The following is a 15,861-nucleotide window of genomic DNA, read 5'->3' as shown; positions in this document are numbered from 1 at the left end:
GGCACTTCCCTGACAAGGACTCCATGCTCCTCCTACACCTCACAATACTCAAGAGTCCCCTTATTCTGGAAACTTCCGTAGCATTGTGGCATTGCATCTCTTACATGCGACTCAGTTACAAACTCCCATTTTTAATCAGGCTCTGGACATTCTTTGTCCTGCCTTCTAATCATCAACTACTAGGTTTTATACAGGAGGAAAAAAGCCAACAAACAAACAGATATTGTCAGGAGAGCTGGAAAAAAAATCTGACAAGTTTCCTGACAAGGAAAACAGGAAGAGATCATCTAGGAAAAGTAACCGTGTGGCCTAGGAGCCCGCAGAGAGCTTCCATCAGAAAGAGCAAAAGCTTAAAGGAAGAGCGTCAAGGGTGGAAGAGGCCCCCCACGGCCAAGGTCCCCAGGCCCAGCACAGTCCTGTAAGATCAAGGTATGAAAAGGCGGGCAGGGAGGAAGTTCAGGCAGGCTGGGAAGACTTTCAAGGAAACAGGAGAGCTCCCTGGGGTAGCTGGCCAGACAGAGGAGAGAGCCTGAGGCAGAAACACACCTTAGCCAGAGGCGCTAAGGGCCACAGGGAAGCCTCTTCACTGGAAAGGTGACCACGGTGGTTTAGTCACCAAGACGTGTCCGACTCGTGCCACCCCACGGACTGCAGCCCGCCAGGCTCCTCTGTCCATGGGATTCTCCAGGCAAGAATACTGAAGTAGGTAGCCATTTCCTTCTCCAGGGGATCTTCCCGACCCAGCGATCAAACTCAGGTCTCCTGCATTGCAGGCAGATTCATTACCAGCTGAGCCACAAGGGAAGCCCCAGAACACTGGAGTGGGTAGCCTATCCCTTCTCCAGCGAATCTTCCTGACCCAGGAATCGAACCAGGGTCTCCTACATTACAGGCGGATTCTTTACCAACTGAGCTATCAGGGAAGCCCCAAGAGCAGGGAAGGTGTCACTTATTATATCAATGAGATGATTTTTGACCCACCCAAGGATGGGACCTGGGCTTCCCTCGTGGCTCAGATGGTAAGCAACCTGCCTGCAGTGCGGGAGACCCAGGCTCGACCCCTGGGTCGGAAAGGTCCCCTGGGGAAGGGAATGGCCACCTACTTCAGCATTCTTGCCTGGAGAATCCCATGGACAGAGGAGCCTAGCAGGCTATAGTCCATGGGGTCACAAAGAGTCAGACACAACTGAGCAACTAATACACAGACAAGGATCACAAGGATGGGACCTGGTTGCCAGGAGAACCAACCATGTGATTAGAGAGCTTGAATTTTTGGTCCCATTCCCCAATGTCCAGGGGGAGAGAGCTTAGAGGTTTAATCAATTGCCAACGGTCGGTGATTTAATCAATCATGACTATGTAATGAAGCTCCTATAAAAATCCAAAAGGACTGGGTTCAGAGATTCTGGGCTGGTGAATATGTTGGAGGCATAGAATCACAGGAACCTCTGGCTTATAACCGGTCAGTCAGAAGGAACTGCATGGGCTTGAGACTGGCACCTAAAGTGGGGAGCAGGGGAGTCTGGTAGGACCGAAACCTTAATCTATAGACTTTGGTGGTCTCTCCAGGTAGTGCCTGGATTGAGTTGAACAGAAGAATATCCAGCTGGGGTCTGGAGACCTACTTGATGCTGTGGGAAATCACCCACTTCCACACCCTGGAAACTGGATCTCAAAACACATTTCATCTGAACAGACATTTTCCAAAGACATACAGATGGCCAACACGTACACAAAAAAGTGCTCAACATCACTAATAATCAGGGAAATACAAACCAGAACCATAATGAAGTATCACCTCCCATCTGTTAGAATGGTTATTATCCAAAAGTCAAGAGATCGTGAGTGTTGGTGAGGGTGTGCAGAAAAGGGAAACTTTATGCACTGTTGATGAAGATGTAAATTGGTGCAGTCATGATGAAAAACAGTATGGGGGGGGTCCCTTAAATTTTTTTTCAAACAGAACTACCCCTTGATTCAGCAATCCCAATCTGGGTATTAATCTAAAGAAAAAAAAAAAAACTTGAAAAGATGTATGCACATACATCTCCACAAAAGCGTGGATAACAATTTTCACAGCAGCATTACTCACAATAGTCAAAAGGTGGAAAAACCCAAATGTCCATCAGTCAGTAAACAGGTAAACAGAAGGTGGCAAATCCACACAGTGAAATAATATTCAGCCATAAAAAGTAAATGCAGTACTAAGACTTGCTAAAACATGGACGATCCCTGAAGGCACTGTGAATGAAGAAAGTCAGAGGCGCAAGTCCACACACTGCCTGAGTCCATTCAAGGGAAATGTCCAGCCGAGGCAGATCTGCAGAAACAGAAGAGATCGCCTAAGGCTGAGGCAGGTAGGGAAGTGGGGTTGGTGTCTTTTAAGGGTAATGAAAATCAAGCATGGTGAGAGATGCATAACTCTGAATACACTAAAAACCACTGAACTATATGCTTTAAATGGGTAATTGTATGATACGTGAACTACAGCTCCATAACTCTGTGTGTGTGTATACATACATATATAAAGGAATAAAAATAGTCCTTCCTGTGGATTCAAAACTACTACACAAACACTGGGGGATAAAGCCACGTCTTGACAACAAGTTTGCATTAAAATCCCAGGGGCTGGTTATGCCCGGTAACGAGCTGTCAGCTGGAGGTGTCAGTTTTGGGCTGGTTCTGCTAAAACGCCGAGATAAACGGAGGCTAATTTTGTGGAAACAGAATGTCCAAGAAAAGTGAGGCACGGTCTCACTAGCCACCCCTCTCCTCCCAGTTCTCTGGCACCAGTTTCCCAGATGGCTCCTGGGAATCTTGGTACAGGACCGATGCTGACTCAGCAGGGCTGGGCTGGGGGGTGGGGGCACAAGCTCCTGCATTTCTAACAAGTTCCCCAGCGGACACCTGGCTGCTGGGCCACAGGCCACCCCCCTGAGCAGGAAGACAGGAAACCGAAGCCCGGAGGTGCTAAATAGCTTAACCCAGGCCACCCACTCATAAAGGGCAGAAGATCCACATCAAAGGAGCAGCAGCATGAGCGTGGCCGTCTTAAAGGGAGACGTGGGAGACATGGTGGCTGCCGCAAGCCTGGGAAGACCTGCTGTGTGGGATGGCCATGCCACCTGCCTGGATGGCCCCGGCAGGCCCATGAGGAGACATCAGACACATTGGTGTGGGCTCCTTAAGGAGAACATCCTAATGGAGCTGTCCCCAGAGCAGAGCAGGCTCTCCCAGGACACGGAAGCCCCAGACTAGAAGCCAGAGCCCCGGACCACACCTTCGTGATTCTGGCCTATCTCTAGTCCATCTTCTGTGTGCTCAGTCACTCAGTTGTGTCTGACTCTTCGCAACTCTATAGACTGTAGTCCGTCAGGCTCCTCTGTACCATCGTCTTAGCCCTACCATAAAAGAGGCATTGTGTGCTATGATGATAAAAATAAATCTTACAATGACCAATCTTTAAATTCTATCTACGGGTACTCTGCTGGGAGACCTATTTCCCTTCCTTTTTTTGAAGGAGATTAACAAGTGTTCTAAGTGTTACAGCCATGTTAATAGGAAACAGAAACTCTTTTCTTGATAAACAAGTGTTCTAAGTGTTACAGCCATGTTAATAGGAAACAGAAACTCTTTCCTTGATATGTTTAAGACGGAAATAAAATTCAAAAGATCATCCTTTTTCTCCTTCTGAAATTCAGCAGTACCACTTAAATCATCTCAGAAAGCACTGGGCCTAACAATCTACACGCCCTTTCGACTGTGAGCTTCTGGACCCCTGCCTCCCTTCTCTAAAGCTTAACAGCCCTAGTTTCCTCGAGCCTTGTTCAAATGGTTTCAAGCCCTCTCATCCCCCTGTTGCTCTCCACAGATAAGCACCAGTTTGTTTCAGCTGCGGCTTGAGCAGCACCAAAGAGAATGGGCTGTAATTGAGCGGGAACATCATCCTTCCATTAAGACAGCCCCAGTCCCGTCTGCTTCCCAGCAGCCCCCACTGCAGCGCCGGGGCCCCCTGCACTCCCAAGGATGAGAATCGCCGCCTGTTTCCTTTCCTCCGTGTGGTGTAGAGGTGCAGCCTCCCTGGCCCGTCCTTTATCTCTGGCTGCTTGGGGACAGACTGCATGATATTCATCCAATGAGGCAGTTTGGGATTAGCAAAAAGAACAACGGTCTTACCATTGAGAGTGGTTCCAAAACAAACTAGATGGCCTTAGTGCAGGGTCGCCTTCCCCTCCATAAGGTTTGCAAGCAGAATCTGCCAAGGAGGTAATTCAGCTGCCAAAGTCTGGCCGGCAGTTGATGGGAAGGCCTCCCATTCTACAACCCTGCACCTCTACAGTGCAACACTCAAAGACAGAGAAGAACATGCAAAGATGCTCCATGATGGAAGAATATTTCTAATCCCACACTCGCTCTCTGCCCTGGATAGTCCAAAGCGTCAGATTTTCTGCCACAGATCATTTCATCCTCACAGCTACTCTTTGAAGTAGCTAAGGTGTCCCCATTTTGCAAATGACTCAACTGAGGCTCAAAGAGGCCAAACCATTTATCTGGGTCACCCAGTCAGTTGGCAGCGCCAGGACGCCAAGTCTGTTGAGTCCGATACCAAAGTGCATGTTCATCTCATTCTCTACAGGTCCCGGGAAGATATGAGAGGAGCAAAAGGCCATCAGCTGAGGGAATCTGGAATGCTAGGATGAACAATTTTGATTCGATATGAGAGGTAAGAAAAGACAACTTTTTGACTAGAGGAGTTATTTTTTTTAATCTTTGTAAACACTTGAGACCAGTTAATAATTTAAAAATAAGAGGAGGAGTGAAACAGGGGAAATAAATGAAAGCTAGGGTCCTGGGGCAAGTGCAGAAGCAGCTCAGGGAGGGAGGCTTCCGGCAGCCGTTGGCTGTGTCCCCTCGGGGACAGAAACTGATTAGAGAAACAGTCGAGCGTGAGCGCAGCAGGGAGCCGCCAGACAGATGGGATGAGGGCATGCGCCTCTCAGACCACCTTCACGGAAAGCACATCCCCAGCTTCTTACAGGAGAAAGCTGGAAGGCTGCGTTACCGGCAGACCTCGTTCCACTGCACTGCACTTTACTCTGCTTCACTTTATTGCATTTTTTTTACAACAAATCAAAGGTTTGTGACAACCTTCGGCCACTGTCGTTTTCCCAATGGTAATTGCTCACTTGATGTCTTTATGTCACATTTTGGTCATTCTCACAATATTTTAAAATCTTTCATTATATTTGTTATGTCATTTTAAATTCTTATCATTACATTTGTTATGATGATCTGTGATCAGTGATTTTTGATGTTACTTATTACAAAAAGATTACTATGACTTGCTGAAGGCTCAGATGATAGACAGCTTTTTTTAGCAATAAAGTATTTTTAATTAAGATGTGTACATTTTTTAGACACAATGCTACTGTACACTTAATAGACAATAGTATAAACATAACTTTTCTATGCACTAGGAAACCAAAGAATCTGTGGACTCGTTTTATTGCAATATTCATTTTACTGCAGTGGTCTGGAACCTCCACAAGGTCTCCAAGGCCTGCTTATACTCACATCTTCACAGTATTCTGCCATGAACATTAAGTGCTTGCCACCAGGGAATTCACAACTCCGGGATGTCTTTCATTTGCTCACAGGGTTACCAGAAGTTACTGTGACAATTAACTCATACACAGTCTCATCAAACAGCTCTGATCCCTTTAGCTTCCATCTAACCACACAAACCGGAGAAGGCAATGGCACCTCACTCCAGTGCTCTTGCCTGGAAAATCCCATGGGCAGAGGAGCCTGGTGGGCTGCAGTCCATGGGGTCACTGAGAGTCGGACATGACTGAGCAACTTCACTTTCACTTTTCACTTTCATGCATTGGAGTGGGAAATGGCAACCCACTCCAGTGTTCTTGCCTGGGGAATCCCATGGACAGAGGAGCCTGGTGGGCTGCCGTCTATGGGGTCGCACAGAATCGGACATGACTGAAGTGACTTAGCAGCAGCAACCACACAAACAGGCTTCCCAGGTGGTGGTGGCGGCTTCCCACTCGCCAATGCAGAAGACTCGAGTTCCATCCCTGGGTTGGGAAGATTCCCTGGAGGAGGAAACAGCAACCCACTCCAGTATTCTTGTCTGGAGAATCCCATGGACAGAGGAGCCTGGCGGGCTACAGTCCAAAGGGTCACGAAGAGTCAGACATGACTGAAGCAACTTAGCAGGCACACAGGCAACCACCCACACACACAAACACACAGACCTCCATGAATGTCACTGGAAAATTACAAAGGAACAAGGGCCAGCCTTCTCGAAGGTCACAGCTAAGCACATGGCTGAAGCGGCATGTGTGGCAAGTGGCAAGAGGCTCTATGGTACCACTGGCTGCTTGGGAGTCCACATGTCTCAAGCCACAGAGGGGCATTTACATATGATGCCCGCTTCTAAATACCAGAGGAAAGAGCACAAGGTGTGCATAACACCTGAGTGCTCTTTGGAAATCATGTAAAACTTTAGCAACCATTACAGAGCCCAGCAGCAGGAAAACATTTGGAAACTTTATTTAAAGCTCTATGAAACATAAAGAAAGGTCCAGAGTGAGATTTCTTGGAGCTTATGAATATTTATTATAATACATTCTCGAAAACAACCGAAAAATTAAGTACAATGGAAATAGGAAACAGATTTATGAGTCAGTCATATGTTTTTACATTATGCAAATGCAGTTAAAGACCTTTAACCAGAATATTGTTAAATGCCAGAAAAAGGCAGAGGAGAGGGCTGCTGATATTTGGACATCCTCTTAAAACTGGCAAACGATATTTTCAGAGTGTTTTGACAATCCGTGGGCACCTCCTGTTACTTTCACTAACCTGGTGCATTCAAGGCAAAGTCAGAGTCCTGGGGTTATCCCAGCCCCCTTGTTCAACAAGGACTTGGCCAAACAGGAATAGGAAGTGTGCTAAACCTTGACCAGAAATCTCTCACACACAGTTCAGCCAACCCTAGCCCTGAAGCAAGGGGGAGGCTTCACCAACATGCCCAAAACTCCAAGACAGCTAACTAAGCACACTTGTGTCTCAGGATGAGTCATGAGAGAAGCACTCACAATAGATGTGTGCTGAATAACGTTCTGCGGTCCAGGATGTCACTCTGGGCTTTATGACACCTGTGAAACAGGGCATCCTCTGACTACAGACCTCAGATGCACACACAGGGTGAAAGGCAAAAGGTCATCCCCAGGGGAGCTGGCGAGTTGAAGGAGGCCCCTTTGCAAAGTGTAGTTGAAGATCCCTAACCCCAGACTTTCAGCAGACACCACGTCCTTGAGGAGGGGTAACTCACTAAGGGTTGGTTTGTTTTTTTTAATTTCTTATTACGCAAGCAATATATGGTATCTGCAGGAAATCTGTAAAAACACATTAAAGTATAATAGAGGAGTAAATTTCTAAATAGGATTGACCTTATATTCGGGCTCCCCTGAGGCCAGAGATGAGGAGCTTTGCTTCCAGCTTGCTGGTGGCCTGGGCTCCAGGCAGACTGATGGGCTGGAACCTTCTCCCACCTCACAGTGCTCACCACCAGCGGCCCCAGACCCCGCCCCATGCAGCTTCGAATGGCCATCCACGCGAGCTCAGAGCACTCACCCAAGAAGCTGAAATCGGTCACAAACAGGTGCTTCATGATGCAGAGGAAGAATAAATGTGCTACTGATTACATAAATTTCACCACCAGAAACAAAACCCCACCAGATCATCACCTTGCAAAAATCCCGTACCCTGCACCAGCTGACCATCAGATGTTTCCTCATCCAGTCTGGCAGGGATAAGAATGGTCCCTGGGCTTCCCTGGTGGTTGAGTGATAAAGAATCCACCTGCCAATGCAGGAGATGCGGGTTTGATCCCTGGTCCAGGAAGATACCACATGCTGCGAAGCAACTAAGCCCGTGCACCACAACTACTGAGCCTGTGAGCCTCCTCTAGAGCTCAGGAGTCACAACTGCAGAAGTCTGCACACCCCAGAATCCGTGCTCAGCCACAAAAGGAGCCATCGAAACAAGATAGTAGCCCCTGCTCGCTGCAACTAGAGAAAAGCCCACAAAGACCTAGCAACAAAGACCCAGCACAATCAAAATAAGAAGAAAGAAAATTAAAAAAAAAAAAACAGTCCCTGCACTTCACAGTGCTGTGGTGACACTCCAGGCTGTGCAGGCAATGCTGTTATTAATAATAAGAATGGCAAGTGTGAGACTCAGAAGCAGCTCTGAATACCGTCACCCTGGGCCAGAAAGTGTCTGGTGTCTTTAATACAAAAATCAATACATGTATCAATAAACAGAAACCCATAACACCCTCTACTGCTGCTGCTGCTAAGTCACTTCAGTCGTGTCTGACGCTGTGCGACCCCATAGATAGCAGCCCACTAGGCTCCTCTGTCCCTGGGATTCTCCAGGTAAGAATACTGGAATGGGTTGCCATTTCCTTCTCCAATGCATGAAAGTGAAAAGTGAAAGTGAAGTCGCTCAGTCGTGCCCGACTCTTAGCGACCCCATGGACTGCAGCCTACTAGGCTCCTCCGTCCATGGGATTTTCCAGGCAAGAGTACTGGAGTGGGTTGCCATTGCATAACACCCTCATGGATCTCTAAAAGGTGAAAATAAATCACTTCCACCTTGACATTCTAAGTCCAGCCAAAGAGTAGAACCATCACTTCTGAGGTATTTGATTCCATTCATTGCAAACAAATCAGAATTCTCATGTATTAAATACATTAATACCTACTAACCTGTCTTTGTGTCCTGGGGATTAACCAAGACCAAGATTTTGTGTTGAGGTTCATCACGGTGCACGGTGCAAAAGCAAACAGACGAAGCTTCAAGTTTAACCTGAAAAAAATAACAAAATCACCGCTTGGTTCTGTCATCACAGTAAGGGCACAAGAAACTGCTGAACAGTTAAGCTAGCACACCGCTCTTTGAAAGAACACTGTGGCACAGAGGGTCCTCTGCCAGGACGGAGGCAGCACAAATGTGGAACCTCAGGCTCTCGAAGCTAAATGCAAGTGCAGCCTGACAAGGGCCCTTCCTCTGTCTCCCCCAGCAGCCCCACTCATCCCCTCCCTCACCTGGCTGTCTCCTCAGTCCTCATGGCCTCTCCTTCCATCCCCTTCTGGCCCCAGCAGGCTTCCCACCCAAATCCCTCCTGGGGCTCCACCTTTGAAAGCTGGCGGCCACATGAGGCCGCACCTGCCAGGCTGACCTCAAGGATCCTCCTGTGGTCACTCTGTGCAAACAGCCTGGACAAGCCTGGGAACTGACGCGAAAGTCACTCAGTCGTGTCTGACTCTTTGCAACCTGATGGACTAGACAGTCCATTGGATTCTCCAGACCAGAATACTGGAGAGGGTAGCCTTTCTCTCCTTCAGGGGATCTTCCCAACCCAGGGATCGAACCCAGGTCTCCCACACTGCAGGCGGATTCTTTACCAGCTGAGCCACAAAGGAAGCCCAAGAATACTGGAGTGGGTTGCCATAACCTCCTCCAGGGGATCTTCCCAACCCAGGGACTGAAGCCCGGTCTTCCGCATTGTGGGCGGATCCTTTACCAGCTGAGCCACCAGGGAAGACAAGCCTGTGCCCACCCGCAGTGCCAGGCTGCCTGCTGCCCTGGCTCAGGCCCCTGCAAGCATCCTTGAGAAGCCCACACCCTCTCTGGGAACCCAGGCCCTCCTCTGGCTCTGAGGTGCCCAGGGGGTGAAGACCCTCAGTGCCCAGCACGCGTTTGCTCATGACCCTGAGGGACTCCAAGCAGGGTCTCTGACACTGGGCTGCCTTCTCTCAAGTGCCCAGGTGCCAAGTCCTGTCTCGGCCATCAAACCCACAGGCCTCAGCTCCCTGAGCAAAAGGACAACGCATTCCACGGCAAAGTCTGTTTTGAAAACCGAGGAGAGTGGAAGAGGATGAGAAAAGGATGTGTGGGCTGAGTGAGGCAGGCAGGCTGCCTGTAAAGGTTTACAGCAGACCTCCACGGTTTCAGAGGACTGCTTCTTAAATCCTGAGGCCCGTCATCATTTTGGCGCCTGCTCGTGCTCAAGTCACCTGAACAGAGAGTCCCTGAGTTGGCCCCTCAGACTCACCCAGCGGACAGCCGTTATAAGGCCATTAGAAACAGTATGTACAAAGCATCGTATCGACATGGAAAGATGCTTATTATAGACAATATTGTATCCCCAGTGTGATCTGCATGTTAAAAAGGCATGCCCAGAAATAAAATCCAACAGAAACACTCCAAAGTGTCCACAGCAGTTAACATGGGTGATTTTATTCTCTTTGTTCTTGGCTGTAGTTCCCAAATAGTATACACAGAGCATACACTGTTCTATAACCAGGAGAAATCCTTAAGTATGATTGTATTTTAAATATGATAAGACAATTTCAAGACTGAAAACAGAGCTAATTATGAAAAGAAAAGGTTCTGGGCAGGACCAGTGTGATGCAGTATGGTACATCCTTATCTTGTCTTTTCTTGTTTTGCTTGAAAAAATTTCTCTGGGATCAAAAAGTTAAATTTGCTAAAAGCAAAGAGGATATCCATAATCATCACAAATCAGACTATTTCAAAACCTGCTAAAGCGGTAGGAAATAGCTACCCTTTGTTAATTAATTCCTAAAATGGTAGGAAACCAAATGATTCTTTTCAGGACTCTTCTTTTTTTTTTTTTTTAGAAGGAGGAGACGCAAAGGTAGAAAGACATTTCAGCACTTCTATCACATTAAAACAATTCTAGTAACGATCTTATTTTATTATGATTTTTGCTAATAGTAACACTAAAATGATTCACTTTGTGAGCATACTACATATTAGAGTTTGTTTTGTTGTGTAAGTAATGTTGTAACCCATAAATAAGCAGGAAATAAACGCTAATGAGCGGAAGTGCATCCTAAAGTGCTTCGGGGCTAACTCCTGCATTTCACCACACTTCTCAGATTACCCAGCATGCCACACTCTGTCCAGCAGTCCTCAGCCCACCAGCCCCCCGCTCCCCAAGAGTAAGCCCCCCAAAAGTGAGCCCCTAGCCTTGACTGAGCGCCTGCTCGCCTTCCGGCACACCTGTCGCTAGGCGGCGCTGAAAGCGTGTGCGTACAGCCACCTCCCTCTGCAGATCCAGAATAAGGAATCACCCTTGGGAGCTGGATACTTCCAGGAGTTGATTACAAACAAGCATCTCCGAAATCTCAAGAAAGCCACACTAGATAAACTGTACAGCCATTGTTTTAATTAACTCTCGAACAACTTCAGTATAGCAAAATAAAACCCTGTCTTCCTCAACTAACTTTGCCTGCCAGACAGCAACAACTCCTGGTATGAGTGAACTTATATTTGTATAAAACAAGAAAATCTTGCCTCTTTCAACAAACCAGCCTCAAATCTGAAGAGCAGGTAACCAATTTAGGTACAGTCCAAGATTCACATATTCTTTTTACTTACTTAGGGGGGGAAAGGTCTTAAAAATAGCACAATTATTAAATTTCACCCATAATCCCACCATCCGAAGTTTTCATTTCTAATTTCTTCCAGTCCATATTCAAAGCATAATTTTATCAGTGCTAAAAATAATAATTGGTACAACTTCATTCCAAATCACAAACTTTTAGGACTTAATCAAACCTTACAGGCTAGAGGTCAGTCAATCCCCTCATTTACAAATGGAAAAACTGAGGCCAGCCAGACAATACACACAGCATCTCATTTAATCCTCAGAACAATAGTATGAGGTAAGCACTGTTATTGTCCCAAATTCTGAGATAAGAACAGCAAGACCAGAGAGGTAAAGTCACTTGCTCAAGGTCACACAGCTCTTAAGTGGTAGACATGGGATTCACAGCAGATTGTCATGTTGACTGCCTTGTAGATCTGGAATTACCCTCCTGACTCTAAAATCTCAATCCAGGATTCCTTTTGCTTCTCAGAGTGGAATCATTCTAGTATTCACTCCAGAAGGATTTTTTTTTTTTTAATCTGCAATACTCTTTCACTAACATTCTCCTTTCTAATAAGTTAGATTATACAGAACTCTCCACCAATGAGAAGATCACACATACCTGCTCCCCAGTGGGAAGAGAGAAAACCTCTGGTGAGGGCCCCGCTCCTTCCTCAAGCATGGCATAGTAAGCCAGAGTCGCTTCCTGATGCCCAGCAGGATCGTCTTCCAAAATATCCACAGGGTAAATGCCTGCTGGGGGATAAAGAAGGCAAAAAAAAAAAAAAAAAAATGACATGAGCTCCACTCTTTCATTGAGATAAAGGTCACTTACTTCTTGAATATGAAAAAGAAAAAAAGCAGCCAATTGAAATTTGCTCTAAAAATTACATTCATCTATTTTTTTTTAAGTGTAAAAGGAAAAAGCACTATAGCAGCAAGAATCAAAAGAAAATAGAAGATAGCCCTGATGGTGGGGTTGGCACTCACCCCCAGAAGACATGAGGTTCAATGCGAACCCTCTTGGACCACTGCAGAAACTTTCTTTATATCCTCAAATTATAAAATGGTTTCCCGAGTATTTCCCAGTAGGGTCAGCCTGGCCACATGTACCCTGAGAGTGGACCCCAGCAGGTGAGAACCTTGATAACTTGGACAAAATCCAGCCTGAGTAATTATTTTGCCAGCTTACATTTGCTTTGAAGTTGGTTTGCCAGTTCTCCTTAAACTGAGCTGCTCAACTGTAAGAGTTTAAATGTACTAGTTAGTATGAACTAAGAAACTACTTGTGCAAACCTATATGGCCGTACAAAGACTATTGCAGATTAATTCGTAAGTTATCTCCTGTCTCTACTCAGCATCTCTTTCTTATCTCTTTTACAGGAAAACTATATCCTTGAATAATCATACACTCTGGGAGCATACAGTTCAGCTCAGAACCAGCAGTTGGTTTTCCCTTGAGATGCTAGCTCACCTCTGACGGGCACACCCCTGGGGTGGGGAGGCTCTGTAGCCCTGCCCTCCTGCGGTCCCCCTCCTCTGACGCACCTCTGGGCCTCCCGTGGTGGGAAGGGTGTCAGAGTAGCTGTCTTCTCCTCCTCTTTCTCCTTCCTGCTCCTCTGCCTCCTCAAGAGAGGTAAGCCTGCACATAAACACCCACTGAAATACCAGCTTCCCACTCTCTCTCAGAATCTCCATTCCTTCTGCCAGCCACTTTTCAGGGAACAGAGACTGCTCTCAGCAGCAAAAAGTTTCATGTCTCCAATTCACCAAGTTTGCCTCTGATGACTTATACGGCCATTGACTGGGGGGAGTGCTCGTAGAAAACAGAGGCTCTCAAGAGCAGGGCTGGACCAGGCCTCAGCCCTGCCCCTGACTCTTCTCAGTGAAAACGTCACTGGCACACACACAGTGTTGAAAAGATAAGTAAAAACACTCTCCCACTATCAATTTTAAGTATTTGAGTGTGAAACACATACCCCCAAAATTACAACTATAAATACACTGATGCAAACGTGTCAAACAGGTGAAGAATTAACAGTCCATTCAGTGACGATGAACCAGGCAGCGATGAAGCTGGGGGTCTCCTTCTAAACAAGGTTGTGCCTCTAGGCAGTGGAGATATCCTGCTATGGAAGGCACACACTGGGGTGTGTGTGTGCATTTGTGTGTGTGTGTGCATGTTTTCTCTCTACACACACACACACACACACACACATTCAAGGAGGCCCAGGTTCCTTCTTACTATGATGGGCCAGGAAGCCCCTAGCAACCGCTCAGACACGGCGGCCAGGCAGAACCAATACACACCCCCACTCCCACTCCTTGCTGGGCACTCTGGACATTGCAGCTCAAAGCTGACAGATCCAAGCCACGTTGGATGGCTCCTTACTGGGGGACCCCTTCAAATCTGCCACCAAAGTCTCAGCCTGCAGCACCTCTCTCCAATTGTCCTGATGCCATCAGTTCAAGGCGTCAGCATCTTGTAATGATAACCTCTGGCCTCACCTCTCCCCTCCGCCCATCCTTCTTCCATCTGCCCCAATAAAAACACTGCAGCCCATCCCTGGTGCCAGGTGACAGCAGGCTGCTCAGTCCTCCCTGCCTTCGATTTCACTGAGTCCAGCCTAACTCCCATTTATGGCTGAGAAAACTGAGGCCTGCAGAGGCGACCAGCTGGCTAGTCAGCGGCAACACCAGGACAGGAAGGCGTGTCTGATCTCAGAGTGTGTAAAACAATCTGATGACATGGTGACACCATCCAGACAGCCTCCTCTGCCAGCCTCACAGGCCTTGGCGGGCCCCCTCCCCGCCTTGCCATCCTGAAGGCCCATCTCAAGCTCCAGCACTCCTGGGGCACTCCTGGAGCCCCAGAAGCAAGGGCTCTGAGAGCCCCTGAGTCTGTGTGTGAGTCCAGCTGGGCCTAGGACAGGACCTGAGGGGCCCTGGCTGCCCCACCCCGCCCTGCAGGTCTGTGCACACCCGAAATTTCACAGCTTTTCACGGCCGTCAACAGGGGACCCAAAGACCCCTGCAGACCCTAGGAGCGGTGGTTCTCTTTTCTCCCAGCCCTGCCTAACCCCCAATACGGGCCTCTCCCTACCGAAGCCTTTTTCATCCCACGCACTTCAGAAACATGGGTGGTTGTTTAGCTGAGCTCTCTGTTCAGACTGCTATTCATCCAGTTGATCCCGTGGCTTCCCACAGGTATGAAAAACGATTCCACGCACATCCCGGTAAATGAAGGAAAATGCACAGGCAAGTGGGCTGCTTCAGCCCCGGGCACCTGACTCAGGCCGCGTGGTTCTCCCACGAATGCAGTTTCAATCCGCTGCCTTTCTCCAGACGCCCCCAGGAACACCATCTGGAGGAGCAAGTGGAAATCCCACTTGGCCTGTCCTCTCTGGCGCCAGCCTGCGTCTTGGGAGAGGTGTGTGTCAGACGCAGGTCTTCAGTCCACTCCAGTGAGGTTGAGGGCTGCCAGAAGAGCCTTACAGATGCCCCCTGACCCTGCCCGTCCATACACACACACACACACACACACACACACACACACACGCGCGCGCATGCAAGCTGAGACCCTTGGCTACAGGGGACCGGGAGCACAGTGTAATCGCCCAGCTTTTCCGGAGAGGCTCAGGAAGAGGTACCTCACCCGAGACCCTCTACTGGGTTGCCCCCGAGGCTGTCACAGCTTGCCTGGCATTGGCTCTGGTCGCATGTGGTCAGGAGAAATGCAGTGAACATCTTTTGCTCCTTGAGCAGCATGAAATCATCCCCCGGCCGGGTGTGCTGCCGGACTTGGGAGAGCCCCTCAAAAAACCCAGTGGGCACCCTGGTGCCTCAGGGCGCTACTGCTTTGCAGCCCAGGGGCAGGCCCCTGGGGGGTCTTCTCCACAGAAACCCAGCAAAGTCAATCAGCCAGATGGCGTGAGCATGGGGCTGCATGGGGCTGCCTCTAGGAAAACACTAACCGTCCAACAAAGGAATATCCAAACATCTCAATACCCACAGCAACGTGGCCGCCATGCTAGGTTCCCCTTCAGAACTCTAAGCTGGGCCAGACCCCTGCACCTCGAGAAGGAAGAAGCACCCTAAGCCAGCCAGGGACAGCGGGGAGCTGTGATCCTGCAGCCTTTGGGGCTTTAATTCCTTCTCTTCTCTCCGGGGAGAAGGCCCCATCTGAAAAGTTTGGGCAGATTTCCTCTTACATGGAAAATGCTTGGGTGAGCTTTCTGGAAAACTGGGTGGGAGCAAAAACCGGAGCTGCTTAAGGTAGGAGAGGGGAGGGGGCCTCCCCAACCCAGGAGCTACACACAGACAATCACACACACATAGGCCCACACACAGGAACAAACACAGGCACACACACACAG

The 15,861-nt window shown here is 48.3% G+C and overlaps 1 protein-coding gene across 1 annotated transcript in view; it reads right to left on the bottom strand.

Moving 5' to 3' along the window:
- Positions 1-15,861, bottom strand: part of FAM169B (Protein) — a 97,061-nt gene that overhangs the window by 66,244 nt on the left and 14,956 nt on the right. The window contains exons 2-3 of the mRNA XM_070775037.1: positions 12,108-12,238; positions 8,793-8,892 (exon numbers count right to left, since the gene is read on the bottom strand). Of these exons, the coding sequence (XP_070631138.1) occupies positions 8,793-8,892; positions 12,108-12,238 (231 nt within the window). The remainder of the gene's footprint in view (positions 1-8,792; positions 8,893-12,107; positions 12,239-15,861) is intronic.

Source organism: Bos indicus, chromosome 21, assembly GCF_029378745.1.
Source record: "Bos indicus isolate NIAB-ARS_2022 breed Sahiwal x Tharparkar chromosome 21, NIAB-ARS_B.indTharparkar_mat_pri_1.0, whole genome shotgun sequence".
NCBI classification, from domain to species: domain Eukaryota; kingdom Metazoa; phylum Chordata; class Mammalia; order Artiodactyla; family Bovidae; genus Bos; species Bos indicus.
Note: the sequence above shows the minus strand (reverse complement) of the source record. Positions and strands in the feature narration are given on the sequence as shown.